The 23,963-nt window shown below is 34.3% G+C and overlaps 1 protein-coding gene across 5 annotated transcripts in view; it reads left to right on the top strand.

Moving 5' to 3' along the window:
• Nucleotides 1-22,311, top strand: part of LOC150091474 (uncharacterized) — an 86,818-nt gene extending 64,507 nt beyond the window's left edge. For all 5 annotated transcript variants that reach the window (XM_090375777.1, XM_090375770.1, XM_090375785.1 and 2 more), the window contains exons 8-14: nucleotides 571-720; nucleotides 3,500-3,674; nucleotides 7,493-7,603; nucleotides 12,333-12,568; nucleotides 14,426-14,571; nucleotides 19,016-19,141; nucleotides 21,451-22,311. In XM_090375777.1, coding sequence (XP_090231903.1) covers nucleotides 571-720; nucleotides 3,500-3,674; nucleotides 7,493-7,603; nucleotides 12,333-12,568; nucleotides 14,426-14,571; nucleotides 19,016-19,141; nucleotides 21,451-22,021 — 1,515 coding nt within the window. In that variant the 3' untranslated portion in view covers nucleotides 22,022-22,311. The remainder of the gene's footprint in view (nucleotides 1-570; nucleotides 721-3,499; nucleotides 3,675-7,492; nucleotides 7,604-12,332; nucleotides 12,569-14,425; nucleotides 14,572-19,015; nucleotides 19,142-21,450) is intronic.
• Nucleotides 22,312-23,963: the final 1,652 nt, after the last annotated feature.

Here is a 23,963-nt window from a genome sequence, read left to right as displayed (position 1 = left end):
ATACTGATAGCTTAATATTTACACTTTTAACAAACATCTTGTATGAAAGATAAAGACCACTGCCTATAATTCCTGATTAATATAAGTGCAGTATCAATTTAATAAATAGAAAATTATTTAATATTGCATTAATTATAATTGCCAAACATTGAGCTGATGAAAAGCTCAGTATATGATCTGTTGACTATTTGGTCACACAAAAATGAGCATCTGTTTTTCAATATACTGAAAATGTTATTTGGATGTGTTCATTATTATTTGTATTTTTTAATTCAATTTCTGGTCACAGATAATACATAGATACTACAGATAATACATAATACAAATGAGCAAAACTTGCAGGTACATCTGAGTTTGGCGTGCGATCAGAATTCTTGCAGAAATAACTGATTTACAGAAATAGACATTTTAAAGTTCTATTTATTTCAGGATTTAACATTGTTTTTTCAGGTACAGGAATGAAAAGTGTCATGCTTAAAATTTTAGTTTATGCAGTGTTTGGGAATATTAGCCCATGTTATAAAGTGTTTAGGTTCTCACATGCACATTCTCATATCAAATTTTTTACAGGTTATTGGAGCCAAAATTATAACAAATGGACGCAATCCAGGTGCAAGGTGTTACGGTTTTGTTACCATGGCAAACAGCAAAGAAGCATCACTATGTATTCAAAACCTTCATCGTACAGAATTTCATGGTCGTTCAATATCAGTTGAAAGGGTAAGAATTTCAATAAATTGATAGAAGTAGCTTTATCTGCTTTCCCATGAATATTCCCTTCTAATACGAGAATTTTTATATGAAAAATTTTAAATATGAAACATTGAGCTGTTGATGGAGATCCCTTTTATTTTTTAACCTGTCCCTCCCTCCCCCAATTATTTTCTAAACATCACTGTGTGGTAGTAAATGGCACTCTTAATTTCACTGTTAAGCTTATGGAATAAAGTGAACTCCAGGAGAGTGGGAATTGGATTGTTAATCACCTGGCATGTATCAAATAGAGATTGTACTCTTGCATTGTCATGATGATGATGCTGCTGCTGCTGTAATCATCCAGCCATTATGAAAATGTCTTTTCTGGACTACAACCCTTATGTATGAATAATTTAGAGTAGTGGTTCTAAAACTTTTTGGTCTCAGGACACCTTCACGCTCTTAAAAATTAAGAATCCTAATGTCTTATACTTAGTACATCTTAGCATTATTATGAAAATAGTTTTGACCTTGCAGACTCCTCACCGGTGTGTGGACCGCACTTTGAGAACTGCTGGTTTAGAGCACAGTATTTGTTGTCTTTCCTGTTGAATACAAGTGATCATATGCTTGGTGGACTGTACTTCTCCAAAGACAGATGTCCTGTGTTTCCCCTGCAAACTGTCATGGTTCAGGATTGTAGTGTGGGTACAGAACTCATTAAAGTGCATAAAATTAATTGTGGTGTTACATGTTTTTCGGGTGAAAATAGATTCCACGTCTTGCTTCAGGAGTTAAAAATCTTCAAGAGAAATAACACATGCTGTACCTATAGTTGCATCATTTGTTGCTGGATGTTTTTGTATGATTGTTTTGAGATTCTTTGGTCCATCCATCATGCCATATTGGTGACACAGATTTCCTCTATACTTTCAGAAGCTTTACTAAATTAGTAAAGTAGATTAGTACTACTTTACTAAAATGTTGGTGGTCCTGGATCAACAAAAATTTCATTGTATTACACCCTCCACTCCAGCATGGGGGATTTATTTCATTTATTTCATCAATAAATCCCCCATGCTGGAGTGGAGGGTGTGGATTGGTTTATATTATATTATCACAGAATAGAGGTCCCAAATTTTCCTCATGGTGTGTTATTAGTAAAAATTTAATTAGTCACAGTAGATCTTGTTTTGGCATAAATTGTTATATACAGTTAAATAGCATTGTTACATATTTTAATTTTCATTTTATTTCAGAACACAAAGAAAGGTGTATTCACTATAACGTGATAGGTTTTTGTTAAAATGTTGCATGGCAAATTAAAAGCAACTGTGAAAAATGCCAGAGTAAAATTACTTTGTGGACAAATTATTGACTTAAGTTCAGATTGTTTGCAACGCATTAAAAGCTGTTTGAAGATCCACAGCTGGTTAGGTTACTGTGTGATAAATTAATTTACTGTTTGTACTCTGGGATGACCAATTGGTCAAAGGCATTCACAAGATTTGATTCACATCAAACACAAGATTTAGCAGCCACAGGTTTGCACTCTGGTCACATGACACATGCACCCTCATGTTTGGCCACATCAGCTTTATATACAGTAGTGCATGTTGCTACCTCCTTTCTTATAGGTTTTTGGTGAAGTGCTGTGTGTTTTTTCTTGGTTCTGTAATCTCATTCTTAATGTGTTTTTCTTATTTGATTATCAGCCTCATCTTAGTTTTTAGGAAAAATGATTATTGACATTTTTTGCTCATCTTATTTTCTAATATAATTTTGCCAAGTGTGGAAATTCCTTGCACTTGGTGAGGGATTCCTGTACTTTTAGTCGATATCTGATATGATATTAGAGCATAATGGAACTTTAACTGCCTTTTACTAGTTAATTTCCCATTGCTAGTTTTGGTGCTTGTTTTGTGCATTCTATACTTTGGAATTTGTGTATATCTAGGATTTAAAAAAGGAGAAAGGCCATAACAGCAATATTGGAAGCAGGATGTGGCATTACATGCAAAAGAATTAATACAGTGGTCTTACAGTTAAATGATAGTGATATATATGTGCTAATGTATTAATTATAAGTTGAGAATACGGAAGAAATAGCAATTTATTACTGGACTTGGATGTCCAAGAAAAGTTATTTGAAGGATTTCTAACTTCAGAGAAGCAGGTGAGAATTTGCAACTGGCTTAGATGTGTTTAAGTATGATGGCACCTTTTGAGGAGTACCTTGGAGCTGTTACTGTACAGAGAAACAATGTCCAGAAAAAGATTTTAAGTATTAATAAAAATGATCCACTTATTTGAAAGTTAATAGATAAGTTTGGTAGTTGTGCGTGTCAGACTGGCTAGTTATCATCTGATAAGTCTTGAGAAAATAGTTGCAATTAAAGTAGTTTTTATTATTCTGAGTCACTTAAATGTTTACCAAGTGTGATCCCCCCCCCCCCCCCGGCAACTGGAGTAGCAGCAATCTGATTTCCCTTAGAAAATTCAGCAGACTAAACTTTCAATCATGAGATCTGTATTTTTATATAACCATATTTGACTACCATAATGTCCTTAGGATAATGATTATTAAATATAAAAAAAATTTTGAAACTAGATATTATTAAGTTGTAGAAGTTATGTTTTAAACAGTGGTTCCTTGATTCTTTTAAAAGCACAAATATTGTAATTAGTAGAGATGCACAACTTTGAACATTTTTAGTTTTTGCATGGTTATCTCTGGTTGGGCATGATCTATCTTAACTTTTTTAAATATTCATACATTTCTAAATGAGACACAAATTAATAGGTGAGAAGAGAATCTGGTGGATCAATAAGAAGACCAGATGCAAAGCCTGTAGGTAGTAAAAAGCCTGTTCAGAAAGATGATAAGCCGGTTACAGAAAAGGCTGATAAAGCTGTTGGAGAAAAAACTGATAAGCCTGTTGGAGAAAAGGGAGATACACCAACAGCAGAAAAAACAGGTAACATGAATTGATGTAAATTTTTACTATTACTCTTTCCATCTTGAATTTACTGTTTTATTTGAGCACTTTTACCTTAACATTCTGATGACCAGGTGGGGGTCACTATGGAACCCCAACCTGGGAAAAAGAAATGGTAGCATTGGGGTCACAGTGACCCCACAATGCTACTTTTTGTCAATATTTTTCTTAATGTCTTAGAAGCTTCGTTATTTTTTTAGCCGAGTTTTTCACCTTTTCCGATGACTTAAAATTTATCTAAGAAAATTTCTAAATTTGGATAACCTAGTAACCTCACGTGGCCATTGATGTTATTACATTGTTAACCGTTATAGAGTGAAATTACTGGTCAGAGAATGCTTGAAAGAGTGCTAGGACATGTCACGCCATACTTGCTTTGTTGCTGACAGCGTAATATTCTCACGTGCTTGATTTCCGCAATCTAGCTATATGATGTCACATAAGTATCTCACTGAAGGCGAACTTAAAAAATTAGTAAACAAAGAGTTTGATTATATTCCTGATCAATTGGAATTGTTGGAAGAGGAAGACATTTCACAAAGCCAAAAGCAGCAAATTAGTGATCCATCCGATGAAGATGGTGAAAGCGATAATTCTGCACATGCTGGTAATGAATTATCTGACGAAGGTAGTGAAAATAATTCTAAAGATACAATTTTGACTAAAGATGGCACTCTGTGGTCAAAAAACCAACCAACTGCAAGATGTCTTGAAACAAACAATGAACAAAATACCCAGATTTACAAGTTATAGTAAGAATATTACGACACCCATAGAAGCATTCAACTTATTCATAACTGGATAAGTTGAATGCTTCGATGTTTTGGATATACTTATTCAAGAAACCAAAAGCTATCTCTGTCTCTGAAAGATGATGAATGGAAGGAAATAAATTGCTTAGAAATGAAAGCATTCATAGGCCTGGTCATTATTAATGATTCACTCAAAGCATGTCAGGAACCCATTCTAGAATTATGGAGCCACAGAAATCCTGCATTGCAACATTTTTTTGGTTGTACTTCAATCTAGTACGTGATATGGTTGCAGAAAAAAATTGTAATTTTTTTCTGCGACCATATCACGCACTAGATTGAAGGATTTGCTCAGATTTATTAGATTTGACAATATAGAGACTCGTCCACAATGACGAGAAGACAGTGCAGCAATTGAGGATATATTCCACATGTTTGTTTTGAATTGTAAAAAAGCACATATTCCCAGTGATGACTTATGCATTGACAAGCTGGGTTTCAAACAGCTGGGTATAGGATAAAGATATGGACCTTACGTAATGTAGAAGTTCCTTATTGCACAAGAATTATTGAAGCAAGGTAAATGCTAAACGGAACTATGCAGTTCAATCAGAGGTTCCTCAAGAATTTCACACAAATATAAAACATACAGTGCAAACAACTGAGGATGTCATGATGATTTCCTATGTTCCTAAGAAAAATAGGAGCATAGTATCAACTCAGTACTTTGATTTGAATATATCAGATGAAACAACTCCAAGTGATACTTGACTATAATGAGTGCAAAGGGGGTTGTAGACACTTTGGATTGCATAGTAGGAATTTACATGCTCCCACGACACTAAGAGTTGGGCAATGGTAATATTTTTCCAAATTTTATTTCAGAACATTTGATAAGAGAACAATTAAAAAAATGTAAATGTAATTGGTTGGTTTGCAGGAACCATGCCACTGGAATAAAATCAACAGTATGCTAATCATGAAATAAACAAAACAACTAATTTCAATTCGGTGGAATGCATAACTGCCGAAACTAGTTAATGTTACAAAACTGTTTCGTTACCAGTATTTCACTTATCAACTGTTTCATTTAATTTTTTGTGTTATAGCTGCTTTTTTTTTTTTTTTTTTATACTTAATAAATAGAAAATATTTATTGCTGGGGTCACTTAATGACTCCAGCTGGTTGTTTGCATTATATTTTTGTTTTGGTCAATGGAAGATTAATTTTTTTATTTTCAATTAACTTCTACCTGAAATAATTTGATAATTTAATTTCCTAATTGCATTGAGAAGGCTTTTCATCCATCAATAGTTTTACACTCAATGATTTCACTCCTTGCCTCTCACTACTCTTGTCTGCTATCATTTCGTTCCATATGTTGACAGTAGGAAAGTTCCTCCCTCCCACAGTTTTCAAGGTTATCGTCACATCTCTATACATCGTTCTAAGGTTAAAATTGTTTAAATTTGCCAATTCTAGTTTCCACTCATCCTAGCTAGTTTCCAGTTTACTCAATTCTAGTCACCTACTCATCCAAGCATTTTTTTTTTTTTTGCATGCAAGTCAACTACAAGTTTGGAAATTTTTTTTTCTTTACAAGTGTGGTTTCAGTGCATCGTTTATGATTAGTGGTCTTTCTTTTTCACCTAATGCAGTTGTAGACAACAAATTTGGGTCTTTTTTGCATTTTTAAAACTATTAGTTTTGTGGACAACCATGATATAAAAAAAGTGCTGTTTCATCTACACTGAATATTTGATTCATAGTTCCCAGTCAGATCCATTCACCGTGAAATCCTTGTCTGGATTATTGATGCACTTTCATCACAAACAAATTTGAACTTGCTGTTGTTTCTATTAAAAAATATTTCAAGCCACTTATTACTAACTATAGAATTATCGATGCTTAGTACTTTAGAAAAATGTTTTGCTTTCTCTTTTAATATTGAGTAGTTTATCAGCAAATTTCTTGCACCAGAACCATCAAATTACGAACAAGTCAAATTGTTCGTTGTGAAGGTTTTCTGAGGATCCCTATGAATATTTCTGCTGGAATTTTCAAACCAATTGTTCTTTATTGCCTCCTTATTTTTCAAAGTGTCCTGGGTCTGAGACATTCCTCTTTCTGCATCTTCTATCACTCATTTTTGTTGCAACTGTGTTCACTCTTCTTTGCTGACACAAGTGAGTTAGTGAAGTGCCACATGTAAATAGCAGCATAATTAACATAATCAACAGGGGGTCATGTCCCTACTTGTAAATTGCTGCATGATAATTTCTTTTGTTTTATTATTTCATTGATTCTAACCCAGGGCTTGGGCCAAAGCTACAACAGTGGGTCTTGTCCCCTGCTTGTGAGTAAGGGTGTGACTTTTTTTATGTAATTGAAATGAACAGTTTAAATGTTTCGTTTCCTTTATTTCAATATACCGTGTACTTTAGACTTATCCATGAATTTATTCCTTGAAAGATGAGACGCGAATAACGAGAAGTAAACTCAGTTATTATCCTTATCGATAGCGTTGTTTTTTGCCATCATTTCTATTCATGCCGCAATTTACGAGATCCCCACCCCCAGTCCTTACAGCACAATTTGCATGTGCCCTTAAATGAACAAACAATAAAAATAGTAACAATAGTTAATATTTCCCCACCTAGAAGAACCGCTAGAATACCTAGACGAATCCATGGAATTTACCTCTGAACCAATCTTTTCACAGTTGCTTGTTAGAATAGGGATTACGATTGGAGAGGGTTAGGTATTTAGTGGTTGGCATAGAGGGTAACTAGCATGAATATTGTATCTTTTTAAACCCTTCTACCAGATTTTGGCCACCCATAGAGGTGGTCGTTTTAAGCACTTGGGCACTACTAGAGGTTTACTGTATATTTAAAAACAAGGGTTTTTTATACACATTTAATAAAGAATACATTTAATGAGCAAAAAGAATATTTCCTGTATAGTTTGTTTACTTACAAATAATATTACAAACAAGGACATCTATAAGTTTAGTCTTTTACAAGTTTGATTTTCGTGATTAGATGGTGAGGAGAAAACCGAAGAGAAGACTGATGCAGCTAAAGAAGAAGAGAAGGATAAAGATAAGGATAAAGCTAACGATGTTGAGGAAATGGACCAAGATGAAGCAATTGGTATGTGTTTTTTTTTTTTTTTATTTAAAACTTAGGCTGCTGCTCTTCCAAAGTAATCACCTTTTCACTCGGTTAACTATAATTTTGCAATTTTAATAACCTTTCTAGGGAATAGTCTCCACCTAGGCTACGGTCTAATTATGGTAAGTGTTAATTGAACTGTTAGTTAATCCTTTTGTGAGGTCCACTAAGAAATTGCAACCAGAATACTTACCTGTAGAGTTAGGTACTTCAGGTTGAAAGGAAGGATGGTGTAATTAAAAATTCCAGTCAAGTATTTGAGGGTTATATACATTTAAAGAAAATTCTTCATTTTAACTTATGCTTAACATCCAGCATTCCAAATAACCAGTCTTGCAGCAGTGGTATTTTTCAGTATTCTCTGAGATATTCCTCTTTCAGCATCTTCTATCACTCATTTTTATTTGTAACTCTGCACCCACTGTCTTTGTTGACATCTTTGTTTTTAGTCAGCTATTACGTCACATATGTAATATCTAACTGATACAATTAATTAAGGGGGCTTGACTTACAGAATCTTGAGCAGTTACACTGGTGTTCAAAGAAAGTGCAGAATTTCTAACCCGTTTTTGCGATGGTATGTTACATTAATGGCTAGCATCACAAATAGAAATATAAACAAAAGATATTTATTAATTGTTAAGGCAAAGCTAAATAGTATTTGACAGGTGTCCTCAAAATATTCCGGAATGAGCATTTACCATTATACAACTGAAATGTTATTAGAAACCCTCAGTTTGCTTCAATTTATCATTTTAAATGGAAAACAAAAAAATGGAAAGTTCACCAGGTTCAAACTAATATTTAGTTGAATCACCTCTGGCCCTGATGCAGCATACTGTTGAGGCATTGACAAGTTAAATTTCTGGAGATAATCAACTGATAGTTCGTGGTTCCAAACAGAATTATGGCTTCCTGAAGTTCACGAAGTGTCTTTGGTTTCTTTCTGGCAACTGCAGATTCCACACAATGCCAACAGTTCTCTTTAGGATTCAGGTCCGGGATGTTTCCTGGCTAGCTAAGAGTTGTAATGGACTGTTCTTCCAACCATTTTTTCACCTGTAACAAATGTAAACACATTACTGTCGAACCTCTAATGCAGAAATGAAGCTGAAGTGCCTACTTACACTTTTTGCCTGATGACAAGGAGCATACTCAACTTGAGAGATGCAGTTACTTGGCAGGTTGAAATGGTCTCTAATGGTTGGCAGCAATTTTTCTTCTAATATAGCCAGTTATCGATTGTCATTTAAGGAACATTTTATAAACTGCAAGTGAACTACTCCGCAATACGAAATGCACCCCCAGATCATTTGGCCGGTAGGGAATTCCACTGTAAACTCCATACAGTCTGGATGGTATTTTTTTGCCATGTCTACGGTGAATCGCTTGGTTCTCATCAGAGCCATGCAGGTTGAATTATCTTCTCATCCAAGAAAATAACTGACTTCCACTGCTTGCGGGTCCATTTGACCACCAAACCCTCCTTAGACCAAATTAATCGTGCTTTTTAATTTTTTTGTGTGAGGACAGGCTACAAGTCCATTTTTGAAGAGGCATCTTCTGACTGTTGCTACACTTGCTACCACTCCTGTATGATCTTCCCAGTGCTTTTTTTTGTGATGGTACGGCACACCGGCACCTTTATTAACAGTGATGTGTGACAGTAGTTTATCTACTATTCAAATAAGCTTAAAATTATTTAACTTAATTTACATTTTTCACTGTCATTGTTAAGATTTTTTTCTATATAAAACTGTATAACCATTTTTATAATTCTAAATTGCTCGGTCGAACCTCTGTTTAATTATTTTGAATTCCCATTCGAAGTTACATTTAAAATAGTTTCTGTTGAGCGAGAAATTTTTCACATGCTCTGTTTGCATTTCTGGCCTTTAGGCAACTGCAGTGGTATCCAAACATTTCCCGTACAGTGGCCATATTCAAAAATATTCAAAGTTAGATTTCTGTAGTGTGTTACATTTTCCATATCTTGTTGCATGTAAAAGTAAAATTGAAAATATTCAAAAATTTTATTAAATGCAATACACAATTATATTTACTGAACAAAATATTTAATGAGACACGTGAGTAATTTTCGTGTCCCACTCTCATTTCCGTCGCTAGTGGAGCTAAAAATTTAAAAATCACATTATCTATGCATTATTCGATGCTTATCAAGAGAAAACTATTCAGATTGAAATCTATCATTTATAATTAAATGATAAATTATATTTGTGTTAAAATTAAAAAAACAATTTTTTATTGCACTTCGATAGCGCGCTTCTTTGTGCTAAGTAACTCCTTTTGGTGACAAAAAGGTTGCCAAATAGTTAGTCAATAATTCTATAAAGGTCATTTTATAAATTTTGCAACCAGAAGTATTTTCAATGATTTTCAAAGCTGGAGTTGTCCCAGCAAGGAGATACTCAGAGCCAGCGTTGATGGTGGAGAGGTGCCTGGTTTGAATCTTGCACGGCCCTCACCTGCCAGTCACTTCTCCCATCCTTGGCATTCACAACAACTGGAAAGACTCAAATAGACAACGCTTTCGTTATTTCCTAAGTTTTAGGCCAAGCCGGTGTACTAGAAACTTTTTTTTTCAGTTACCACAAAGCTCTCTATTTGAGATACTACACTAAAGACCATTCGTGTCATCCTGAGTGCCCGGCACTCAGTAGTTGACCAATTTATTTACTTATTTTTCTATATATACTTGAATAATTAATTTATATTTAATAAACTGGGTTAATATACTAAATTTGTTGTTTTTATTCCAAAAACATTACTACGAAAGTAACAATATCAAGGGGGGAAAATTTTTGAGTACTTTTCATATCCTTTTAATTTAAAATCTTTCCTGATAGCAAAGAATGAGTACCTGCACTTTTTTTTTACAAAAAAAGCACTGGATCTTCCCATTCTCTTTTTAGCTCAGACGAAGAAGCTTTACGGTTTTAAAGCATAAATGCTTCAAAACGCGGTACTGTTTTGGCTTGAAGACTTGTTTGTGTCCAGTTCCCCTTTTCTTATCAGTAGTATCAGTATTCTTGAGTTTGGCAAGAAACCTACTCACTGTCGACTGATTACAAGACACTATAAGCAGTATGATGGGAAGAACATCCTTCCTCACGTAAAGCAACAATTACACTTTCTTCGTGGCGTCAATTGCACGTAACTCGCCATCCTGACACAACCAAGGAATGACTGCAACTCTTGCAGAGTGTGCCATTATAGATGATACAATATTATGTCATCACCTATGTGTCAATCTTATCTGCAATCTGTAATAAGTATTGCCATATACTTACGTTATTCAGACATACAATTTTAAGCGGTGATGCACTTTTTGAATGCAAGTGTATGTTTATATAATGTTTTTGTCAAAGAAATTGATTTCATATTAAAAATGAAAAGAATTTTCAGTTATTTTTATGTGTCATTAAATGAATTTATGGGGCGTTATTTTTCCTTATGCTATAGGAAAAAAACTGGCTAAAACAAGTACGTAGTCTTATTGGAAATAATAACACTTAAATTTCCAGCCAGAATTTTGTTGCCCAACAATTTTGCACACAATCTTTAAATTTTCATTACGGGTATGGCTGGTATAGATTGTAAACCAAATTTTTCTTTAATATAAACTTACTGGTTAGCAATGTGGATGGGTATTTATTTATGTATTTTGCTTATGGCACATGTGCCATAAGCAAATGTTTTTGTAGCAAAAGAGCAATTTGACCAAATGCAAATGTTTATAACACACTTAGCTTATAAAAGCTGAGTAAGAAATAAAGGAATGGTAAAAAAAAATTAGAAGGAATCTTGAGGAAAATAGAACTAACAGGACAAATCATCACAGTGAGGGGAAAAATAAAATTTATTTTTTCAAGTAAAAAAACCCTGGATAATTATGATCTAGTAAACTAGAACAGATTATTAGAAGTTTATTTTTTTAGCCAAGTTGATTTCAAGATGTCTTTTAATACCTGCCAGTGTATGTGAGTTGGAGGTTCAGTGTTCATTTGATGACCAAACCATGTAAAAGGTCAAATAAAACAGTTATAATATCCATATTTTTATGTATTATCCTAGATGGCATTAGTATCGGTAGTTCACATTTCAGTCCATTGTGGGTTATCCTGTTAACATTGCTTTACACAGAAAACAACTAAAGAGATGCGAGTACATTTTCCTAAAATTGTTGAATCCTGTATGAGCAAAATTTTCCGCATCTTAAAGGTTTTCTACTGTCATATCTCACTGTCTGTCACAGAACCAAACTATTCGCAAGATTCTTTACTAAACTCGACACTGTTACTTTCTTACTATCTCAGCCTCAATCTCATTTATCTTACAATGCTCTGCTAATTACCTAACAACCAATTTATTAAAACCTTTCCCATAAAACGTTTGTTACTAGAGTGCAAGAAATAACTGATTGCCAAAAAAAAAAAAAACAAAAAAAAAAAAAAGTTTAATGTCACCCCCGAACCTTCCACTCACTGCCAACCCAATACATCAGAAAACATGCACTGAAAATTTGCAACTAACAGTTTAGTTTTTCTAAACATGTTCTGAGATATGCTGTTGCATTGTTTAATGAGAAGCATTCTGCCCACACATGCTGGCAAGATTACTAATGTTTATAACTACCAATGCATTCTTTTCTAGTATTTAATATCTTTGTATTGTACACCTGTAATAGATGGATCTCAAGTGGAAAATATAATTGATATTGAGGGTGAGCCTGATGATCTTGAAAGAAAAGACAGGCGACGTTCAAGGAGTCGAGAGTTCAGCAGGTTCCGATTTGGTCGGCGTGGGAGAGGACCTCTTTCATTTAGGGGACGTGGTAGGTTCAGAGGTCCCTTATATCGTCGTGGTGCATTGGGACGACCTGGTTTCAAATCACGATCTTCACTTTCTTTCCAGAAGATGCAAGTATGTATCAATTTTTTTAACATTGAATATATTATATGTGACTTGGATTTGCTGCACTGCAAAAATTAGTTCTATAAAAATGTTAGCATGCAAATTTAATTTGTTATCCATGTGGATTTGCTCTTAGATACTACACTCAGTATTGTTCCACAAATACTGTGAACGTTTGATTTTATAAGTTATGGACTTTACTCTAATTTATTTTTTTCAGACATTCTAGAATCATCTACAATCTTCTATATTGAAACTTCAATATCAAAACTATTTTCACTGTATAGAATTTTCTAGAACCTTACAAAAACCTTTCAAGAATATCATAAAAAATTGTAAAATTATTATTTATATATATTTTTTTGATATTTTATGCATAATACAGAACACACTCTAGATTTTCTGGGATGGATGGTTAAAAAAAAATTCCCGGTTATTCTGTAATTCAAGCTTTACGTAACTCGCGAATGACTAATAAAATATTGCTATTATATCCCTGATATGCCAAAATTACAAAAACCACATAATATCCTTAGAAGACTAAAGAAAAACAGTTATTAATTCAATTAAAAACTTTATCTGGGGATAGCAGTGAAGTAGCCAGAGAATCGCATAAGAAAAGAAAACGTGCATGTTATAGTACTGTAAAACCATGTATTTCATAGTCTTGGTTATTATAGTTGATTAATTGGTGCCGACCGCTTATCGTATTCTTTCTCCTTTATTGTGTTCACCATTGCCATAGACAAAACTAAATTCTGCACAATACTTGTCATGTTTGGCCATTTTCATACATCCTTATTATTTTAATTTTCTGATCCAACTCTATCGTTTTCCTTTTCTTCATAGATTTACTAGTACCGCTGTCACCTGTTCTATAGTCGTCACTGTGCTAAAAGTCAAAATTAAATTTTCTGAAAAGAACTTCACAGGGATAAGATAAACCCAATATTATCACCCCACGCTAGCTCACATTTTAATAAAGTACATTTCTGGAGGTCACTGCCATAAAACAAAAACAATTTGCACTTTCTGGGTTATTGGGCTTTTCTGTTAGTGGAATTCATTATAAACGGGTAGTAAACTCAGTCTTATTGCATTTGCGATAATACCAATAGCTGGAATTCTTTGGGTTTTTATGTTATTGTGGTGCAATGTGTGCCTTCTTCACTGAAATCATTCTTATTAAAAAAAATTATAAATAAAGTAACGTAAGTCTGAAGCTTTGTAAGTTGGGGACTTGTTGTATCAAAATATTCAGCAACCTACGTAAAAAGTATGGCAATTGAGAAAAAACGAAGAAACTTACCATGCAGTACTTGGGTGTCAAATACTATGTTTCCCTTTTTTTTACAATGTCGCATATGGTTTGGTCACCGTCATTATAATGGTTCCTTGGAGATTTAACGGATGCACTGTTTTCAAACTTTTGTTTAATTGAAAGCACAACTCTTGCGTTTGCCGATCATTTTTGCGATTTCTAAACAAAAAAAGTAGTTACTTTAAAAAAAAAAATTTCTGACATCCCTAATATAATGAAACAAAATTTGTCATTTTGCGCTGTGGTGGAACACAACAATTGACGATGCACTAAAGCAAACTAAACTTTTTTTTTTTAAGCTGGGGTGTTGCAAGATAATAGGTACACTAATCTCCCAATGAAGACTTATAACACTGCTTATTCACGACCTGCAAAACATCTGTTTATACCTTTATATTTATTACTTGACATAATATATTTTTTTTAAAATTTGGATTCTTGAAGTGTACCAGTAAATCGAGAGTCTTCTGTATTTTAATAATAATTGGTTCTATTTAAAGTGTGCAAGTAATGTGTCTATATGTGAAGAATATTTTCTTTTAAAGGAAGAGAGGTTACGCCAGCGTAGACGGGAAAGAGAAATGAGAGAAGCTGAGCACAGAAGGTCAAGAGACTACTATCGACAAAAAGACATGGAACGTAAACACAGAGAAGAAGTTTATCGTCTTGAAAGGGAAAGAGAGCGATTGAGGTAATTTTTTTTTATTATTTGTATTAGACCAAATTCCTAGAACCACTAGAGCTTCAAATTATTTTTTATAGTTAGTGCAAAACTTCTTTTCACAATTTTTATTTCATTTTGCTCCCCCATCCCCTTTTTATTATAAGATAGATGAATCCATTTGACAAATGATCCAGCATTAACAAAATAAAAGTTATTCTTAATTTACATCTATATATATATATATATATACAGGTTGGCTACGACGAAACATTTAGTGCTTAGAATTACCACTAAAAGGAATAAGTACTTATATTAATGGTTTGCTTTGTTGGCATAAACATGCCATGCATTTTGTTCACTCATCAACATATATCCCACTTCCATTTGCCATCTGAATAATATGGAGGCGATACTCTAGCTCTCTGCAGAGTTTGCTCCTGCATGCTTGCTTTAATTCCTTCAATGGCTTTCAAAAGTCGTTTTGAAACTGAAAGCTGAAATTTTTCATGACACATCTGGTAGCATTTTCCATTCAATTAAACTTGAAGAGCACAGAACTATGAACAATAGTAAAAGTAGTGTAAGGAGGATAAAGGATATCATGAAGTGGTCTTGGACACAAGTGTAACACTTCAGGGCTGGGAACTGTTAATTTCAAGATATAAAGAGGAAACCCTTCTTTTCTGCATACAATACAAGATTCAGATCCTCTGCAATTGTGGTTGTACCATCATAAGATTTCTCTAACGTCATTACATATTCCTATAAATTTGCATTCAAAATAAAGTCATATAAAGATATCTTTAAAGAGCAAAGTAATCTTTAAATTATTAATGAAGGAAGCAGTCCTGAAAATGGTTTCTAAATACAAGTGAACTTTTAGCAGAGTGGTGAACTATAGGAGACTAATCCAGTGTCATTTGTTCATTGCGTTGTCTGCTGTTCTGCCCAACTCTGCTGATCAAAAATGTTCGCTACTTTTTAGATTTTAGTGGATTGCTGTTCTTTGACCATGCAATATCTGCAAAATTCTAGTATGGTGGGTTCTCTGCTCAAAGGGGTCAAACTTATAGTGCTATATTGTTATCACATCACTTGTTTTGTGCTAAGGAATGTACTCTGATATTAGATGCCACTTCTCTATTCCAGGAGCCAACCAGCTCAATATAAAACGATTTATTTTTGCTATGACTGTTTTGTTTAAAATGATTTCTTTATTTGTTTGGGGAAAAAATGTGCAGCATAATTCAATTTTCCATTATGAGGTTAAATCTATGGAAAACTGCCTACTTTTTGAATCTTTTAAAAATTTATCAGGACAAATTTTTCTTATGGGAGAATTGCCTTGTTGGAAAATTTTTCAGAAACCAGTTGTGTGTGTCACAGACATCATCTTCCTAGATAATATCAGCAAAGTTTGTGGTAAGATTAGTTTTCTTCTCAGCTACATGCAAAAACATTACAGCTAAGTTAAAATGAGATATTTAATTTCTGTTGCATACTGGTGTCCCCTGCTTAATATTCATAAAACAAGGGAGTTTATGTATTTGAAGTTGAGTACACAAATAATGCAGTAAACTATTAAAGCATTATTAGGAGCAGGACGAAAGTAATGCCTCCTATTTTTTTTTCTCAGAAAATTTAACCTTTTCCTACAACCACGCATTTTAAATCAATTAATCCTCAATCATTAATAAACACTTATTTTCCCACAAAGTCACCATATTTTCTATGCCCTTCTGTTCTCTCTCTGAATCAGACTGTATTACAATCCCATAAAAGTCCTTACCTCTTATTCCAGATGGCTTCATGAACTGGCTTCATGTGCTTGAGCTAGTCTTCGTGCACAAAATGGGTTCCATGGAGTGTATCCTTCAGTGGGCTGAAGAGCGAATAGTCAGAAAATTCAAGATCTGGGATATTAGAGGCATGAAGAAGAACAGTGTGTCCCAGTTTTGCAGTGGCCTCCATGCGCATAATGGTATGGAGTCATGCATTATCATGGAGAAGAAGAAAACTTACTAAGGTTTTTGTCCACTATGGATGCAGGCTTTCAGTTTTCACATATTGATCTGAGTTGATTGTGGTGCCATGCTCCAAGAAAGACCCCCACCTTTGTCCCAAAACACTGTCGCCATGACTACCGACAGAAGGCTGTCTTTTGAATTTCTTGCGTGGTGAATTTTCATGGTACCACTGCATTGACTGTCCCTTCATTTCTGGATCATAGTGGTAGACCCAGGTATCATTAGCTGTGATTACGTGAAAGAAAAACCTCTTCACTCTCAGCGCTAGAGAATAACAGATGATTTTCTGAGTCTTTGTGCTCATGCGGCAGCATTTTTTGGGATCTGCCAGGTGCAAACCTTGTGGTAGCCTGGTTCCTTTATTGTTATCACAGCAGGTTTCCCTATACCTACTGCATCTCACAATTCGTGTGTTGAGATGCGGCAGTCCTCTTTGATCACTGCATCAGTCCAGCTTTTGTCTGTCAGATGTTACTGGTCAACCGCTTCGGCTCTTTGAGCAATGTCACTTTTCCACCCTTAGTGTCTTACTCAACATCAATCTCTACTCACATCTACAATATTGTCACCATATACATATGGATTTTGATAGGCATCCGTGGTAAGAAATACAATCACCACTCTTTGCTTGATACATATATCTGTAACATCCACCATTTTGAACTATCCATGTGCTGTACTCATTACTGATCACAGCTCCACTCAGTATGGCGAAACTAGGTACCTCAAGTGACTACTCACTGACATGTGAAATGATCTACAGCACCACATTTGAAAGCAAATTAGGAGACATTTATGCAAGAAAACTATAAATTATGGAAACTTATATGGTATACTGTATTTCAAATAACAGCCTGAAATACTATTAAAATTACACAGGTTAATTACTCCTAGGCATACTTTGTGGGCAAAAAACACTTTTTTAGTTCTCTTTGTCATAAATTCAAAATTGTTTGAAATTCAGATGGCAATTCGGCTACTTTCTTGTTCACAGCACAGTGTTCTCCTTAGAAAAATTTTGCCAGCCTTGTGGGATGTGTAATACCTCATATTTTGAAATTTTTTGTTATTTATAAATATGATTTAAACGATCCAGAGCAAAAATTAATTGCCCAATTTAACATTATTACATGCTCCTGTCCCATTCAACTGGATTGCATAGTATGTTCAAAATTAATATTAATTGTTCACTGAGCAGTACAATACGTATGGTGAGAATCACTTAAATTTTATCTGGGTGGTCAAAAGAAAAAATCGGAAACACCAGAATACTGAAGCGCCATCAACTGTCAGCTGGCGAACCAAATTTACTGATTGTACCGACGTGGGAAGTTCCCCCACCTTACCCCAGTCATGTGGCCTGGCATACAAGCATACAGTGACAAAGACGAAGCCCCAACATATTCATTCTATCTCTTTTTCCTTCAATAGCAGTTGTGCACATAAGCTCAGTCCATATTTCTGTCTCTAAAACTATAAGCACCGTATTTACAACAAATACATAATTGAAATGTATTCGGGGCCCAGATGCGGGCTGCCAGTTTGAGACCACTGCCTTAGAGGACTCTACTAATAATATTAGCCCAAGAAGAGTAATGCACATTGAAGACCACTGTCCTTTTCTTAGTTATCTATCCATGATTTGCCCATAAACTGCACACATTCTCATTTGTACAGAATGTGTAATTTGGTACTGTATCAAAAAATTCTGAACTTTGATTATACATTGTCAAAAATATTTTTGCATTCATTTCCTTAGTCATAGCATCCTATCAGATTGATACTGTGACTTCTTTAATTCCGGTCCTGTAAAATATCCTTTAACAATAACTGCTTTATTTTTATTTGAATATAAGTCAAATCTGCAGGTCTTTAATTACTCACCTCACCATTGGTAATTTGGTGATACATTTACACATAACTAGTCCACAATTTCTATTGAATCCGAGGATGATCTAATAATTGTGATCAAAGTTTTGCTGACCTCTTCCTAGCTTTCTTAATATGCTTGGACAATGGGGAAATCCAGGGTGCTTTCCTTTCAGTTTGTTGGAAGTGGATGAGAAATCATTCTCTTCTACTCTTATCCCTTTGGTATCTCTATCCCTAAAATATTCCCGATGTGTGAATATAGAAGCAGTCACATTCAATTTGTCAGCTCCAAGTTGTCGTGATTCATCCATTTCCCTCTAGTGTTTACATAAGTAAACATTTTTGCTAGTGAAATTATAGTGAATAAATTTAGTATAAACTGCACCATAGTGAAGGACAACTATTAACTTTAACTTAAAATAGTCACTGTAGCCTTAGTTTCCAATTGATCCTGATCCTTCTGTTTATCATCACAACTGATTAAAAAGTATATCCTCAACTTTATACAGTAATAAAAATTTATTAATTGATGAAATATAGCAGGAATGGTTAAGAATATTTTTTCTTTCTAGAATTGAGCGAGAAAGACTGGAAAGAGATAGACTGGATGTGTTAAGAATGGAAAGAGAAAAACAAAGGATGGAACGTGAACGCTTGGAACGTGAGAGAGAGGAACTCAGGCGCCGTCACCAGTTAAGGTATAGTTCATTTAATCAGAAATACTACTTTTTATAATATTCATGGAGCCAGACATAAGCAGAAAAATGTAAGGGAACCAGAAAGTGAGCTAGTGCAATGTTTAGCAACTGATATGATGAAGTAAATAGTGGATGACAAAATTTTTCAGGTTGGATAGTGTTGGACCTTAAATTTTATTATCTCTAATTTGTTATAAGATTAATTTAAAAAAAAAAAAAAAAAAATGGATGAAACACTGTAGTACTCTGTTTTAAAAAAATAATAATAAAAAAAACATGTAAACAGTGCTAGGTAAACATACTGCATTTTCTGGACCATATGATGTGCTTTATTTTTTATTGAAATGTCTCATATTTTCTGTGATATAATAAGAATATACTAGGGTGCACACAGTGATGCCTTTATCTGCAGCTTAGGCTGAAGTATGAGTAGTATGTTCAGATGACTTAAAGCACTAGCTCTTTTAGCGTGACTCATTCATATAATGGAGGCAACAAAAAGAATAGGTCCCTGATTTCACCTTGAGTTCACTGCAATTAAAGTCAGCTTTAGCCAGCTGCTGACAGTTAAAAAAGCATTTCTGTGCGAGAGCAGTTTGGATGGAAGGAAGCACCATATCATGATTTCCTACCAACAGATGAAGTAATTAACAGTTCACAAATACCGATTGGGTGGAAATTTCACTTTGTGGAAATTCTTTAAACAGAGTTCTCATTACATGATATCTGCAATGTCCAGAAGAGATGGATGATTACTTTAAAGAAAGTTGAATTTCAGATCATTACATTAGTAATGAAAGGTTTGAGAGTAGATATGATAATGCGTTTTATGAGTAAATGTTTCATTATATATTGGCATTTGTTTAGTGAGCACTTGATAATCTGTGCTTCAAATATGTAAAAATATTCTTTAGGTTTCCTTCTGAAATGTGGGTGTATCTTACTGTTTCTAAGTGCGCCAATTGACATTGTTCTGTTGTTTTCACCCATTCATCTAAATCACTTTTTTCCACCCTGTAAGATGCTGTAAAAAAATTATAATTTATTACTATGCCACCATCAGCTTATATACTTAGCAATGTAAAAACATGCTACTGTAACTGCACTGTATTGAGAAAAGTAATTGGAGACAGTTTCCAGTAATGTTTTAATTTTATTATTTGTAGACAACCAATATTTGTTCAAAATAAGGCAGCAACTTCATCCGCATCTATACTCCTTGAACACTGATCAGTTCTGCTACTGTTTCCACGTATTGGATTGGCCTAAAACTGATGTTCCCATTTATCAGCACTTAAATATTTTATTGAATTTCCATAAGTGAAGAAATGTAATCGTAAAGCACGAACTCCATACAAGCAAGATTTCGGTTTTTTTCTTTTTTGCTGCATATTTTTAACTTTTCCAGTTCAGGAAAAGTAGTTAATTTTCCCTTTCCTATGCAATGCCCAAGTATCATTGCCATCATTATTGCCCTGCAAGAATGTCAGTTTCATTTTTCTTCAGTATATTTCATGCCTGGCCTAGTGGGGCAGACAGCTCCAATTTATGAAAATGAAATTCATCTAATTTTTATTGCCACCACATTGTCATCCCTTTACAGTCTTTTGATGTCAATAATTAAGGGATTGTAATGAAATTATGTAATTTAATTTTAATGTAAGCTAAACTTGTTAAATGGGTGGAATTGCTCTGGATATCTGTAGAGTTAAGCACCTGGGAAATGGAGTTGTCGTCTAAAAAATTTGGTTTTAATATTAATTTCGATGTCTCAAAAGAATAATGGAAATTCAGACTGGAAAAATTTGGATTATGTAGTATTAGAAGACCTGGGAATATGCACTGCAATTATTCAGCACCAAGCAAAGAAATGGCAAATAGGATCTCCATACAAATGGTGCAGCAGTTTCTTTTACCCCTTCCCCCCCACTGGTCAGTCACTCCTTTTGATGTTCCATTTTTCTGAGTTTGTACCACAATGGCTGCACACACATTGTATTTATCCCTTTTGCTTTTAAAAGCTCTAGAAGGATAAGTATGTGCAGCCAGCTTTCCATATTGCTGTTCGTTCTCAAAGTTTGCTTCAAAATTAATTTGTAAGAACTTAAAAGAATTTGTGTACTTTTGAATAGTGTTTCCTCCAATTTTTCTAGTTTAGTTTTTCACATTGGGAACTGATTCCGTTCTGCATTGTAATATAACCATGCTGAACCCCATTTTAAAAAAAAACTAACATGCATCCTTCTTTTAATCAGGAAGGAAATATTGTAATGTGACAGTTTCATTGACAATCTTCTCTTTGTGTTTAGGTTTGATAGAGACAGGGTGCCATATGAGCGCAGAGAATCATCTGATAAACGTGGTGACAGATTTGAAGGAAGAAATAAGCCAGTGGAATTTGCAGGTGCACAAGGAGGACGTCGTGGTAGAGACCAGGAAATGAGAGGAGTTCGCCGGGAAGAGTTTTCTGACAGGGATCGATTTGATGCATCAAAGAGATCACGTGGTTATGATGTTTCCCGGGATCGGTCTGACCGTTACATGGGTGCTGGAAGATTTTCAGGTGGGAATCGCTCCTTTGACCGAGATGTGTGGGAGCCTTCACAAGGAGAAAGAGATGGTAACAAATCTTTTGGGTCAGGTGGTGCTGGATCGCAGTGGGGTTCTGGTGGTAAAGTGGATTCTTGGGGAAGAGTAGAGTCTTCACAGACAGACCGGTGGGGTGGTGGAATGGGACACCGTGGGCACCAAGGAGTGGGTATGGGTCAGGCTAACGTACATATGCAGTCTGGCGTTATGAGTAATTCAGGGATGGGAGGAATGATGTCAAATATGGGTAACTTGGAGCGTTACAATGTGCCTATAATAAGAAGGTATTAACGAGTGTGTGTTCTTGGTGTACATTTTCCAGTTTTACTTTCAAAATGCACATTTTATTATTTTAAGTGCAGAAGAATACTTTGTGTCGAATATTAGTCTGTGTGTGTATGTGCTAGTTGTAATTATCAACGTGCAACTTCACCAGCATGTTGCACAATGCTGTTTTATTCCATTATAGTGGTCCAGTTGTCTGAATGTTCTTTGATATTCAGTAGCATGTATTAAATGACAGTGGATTGTATTACATACCCATATGTTGTATAATGCAATAAATGATTTTGTTTGTGACATTTGGTTATTTCAAGTTTCATCATTTGTTTAATGACATATTACCAAGTCTCAACAAGCATATGTCAATACCTGCAGACAATATATCAAATTATGGATACCATCACACATACAAATAATTGCAATTCATGCAGCCAGTGTCAAGAAAAAGACCCATTTTCCAATTCACCGACAGCTAATTCTATAGTAATTGTCACTGTAGTACATATTTAATTTACTATTATAAATCAACAGGATTACCTTTGTTTTTGATATAGAAGCTTCCTATATCAAAAACAAAGGTAATCCCTGTTAATTTATAATATAATAGAATATAGGAATTATTGAGCATTTAATAGCTCTATTATCATATTTAATTTACTAAAATGAGATTTTTATATTTAGCTCTGCATACCTATGTATCTATCTTTCAGTGGATATTAATTGCTTTGTGTGAAAAGCATTTTTTTACCCTTCCTAGGGATAAATTGACTTGAATCATGCAGGAGGTGTGTGGTTGTTAATATAGTCGATTATGTATTCTGATTTTATGCACAAATACCCATGATTGTTCCTTTCACTGCAAAGAACATAAAATGGTGCAAATATTTTTCTGGGGGTGGGGTAGTTGTGCATAGGCTATAAGCAGTGATAATCTTCAAGCTTTAAAGTAATTCAGACCAGTTTTCCTTTTTACAACCTTTTTTTTTTTTTATGCAACATGGTCAAAAAAATATAAATTTAGTAAACATTAAGAAAGTTAGTATGAAAACTGACTTTCTTAACTGTAAACAGCCACAGCTGTTTTTAAATTGAGGTGGGGAACTTTTATTACAATAAAAGTTGTCCTTTACTGCATGAAGTGTTCCAAAACCCTCTGTAGGTTTATTAAGAATTTTCACCAAGAAAAAAGTCTCTAGATCTCTTCAAAAACAAAAAATCGGATTCAAGGCATAAAGTATAAAATTTCCCATCAAATGAATTAGAACTTAATGGGGGATATGTTTGCTCCTAGATATTCTTGGATGTTACTGAGGTGTGAATAGGATTGCAAGTAAGTCTGTTGAAATTGCAAATAATAGTCTGTAGTCAGTTTTATGACAAATAATTACAGAGGGCTAGTTTAATGCCTAATAAGAGTATCCATTGCAACAATTTTTTTGAAAAATGTACAGCAGCACCAACCGTGACATGCTGTTCTAACATCTGTGTATAACACAAAATGAAATAAAAGAGGGACTGAATTCATAAACTGTTAATTTGAATAAAGTATGTATGTGACATTCACTGATAGGCATGACAAAGCAGAATGGTGCTATGGGTCACCATTCTGCATTTTGTGTTATATATTTGCAGAAGAGTTTTTTTTAACATATAAATGATACAAAGTGTGTATTATTTATACATTAAATTTTGATTCCACCACTGTTCCTATGTAGGTTTAAATAATAAATGGTTGTTTAGTCAAAATTTAATCCTAATTGTAATTTGGGCTGCCACATTGCAGCAATTGAATCCCCAAGGTGCATGGGTGTGGAGTGCGCCATTGTTTCGTGTGTTGTTGCATATCAGTCACTAAACTCTTTCCGTACATGTTTATAACAGTATATCCTGAAGTATGCTGAGTAGTAAAATATGAATGCAAAATTTAAATAAACAAAATTACTAATAGTAT

This window comes from Mastigoproctus giganteus, chromosome 1 (assembly GCF_048544385.1).
Source record: "Mastigoproctus giganteus isolate SK-2022 chromosome 1, ASM4854438v1, whole genome shotgun sequence".
NCBI classification, from domain to species: domain Eukaryota; kingdom Metazoa; phylum Arthropoda; class Arachnida; order Uropygi; family Thelyphonidae; genus Mastigoproctus; species Mastigoproctus giganteus.
This window is presented reverse-complemented; position numbering and strand designations above follow the sequence as displayed.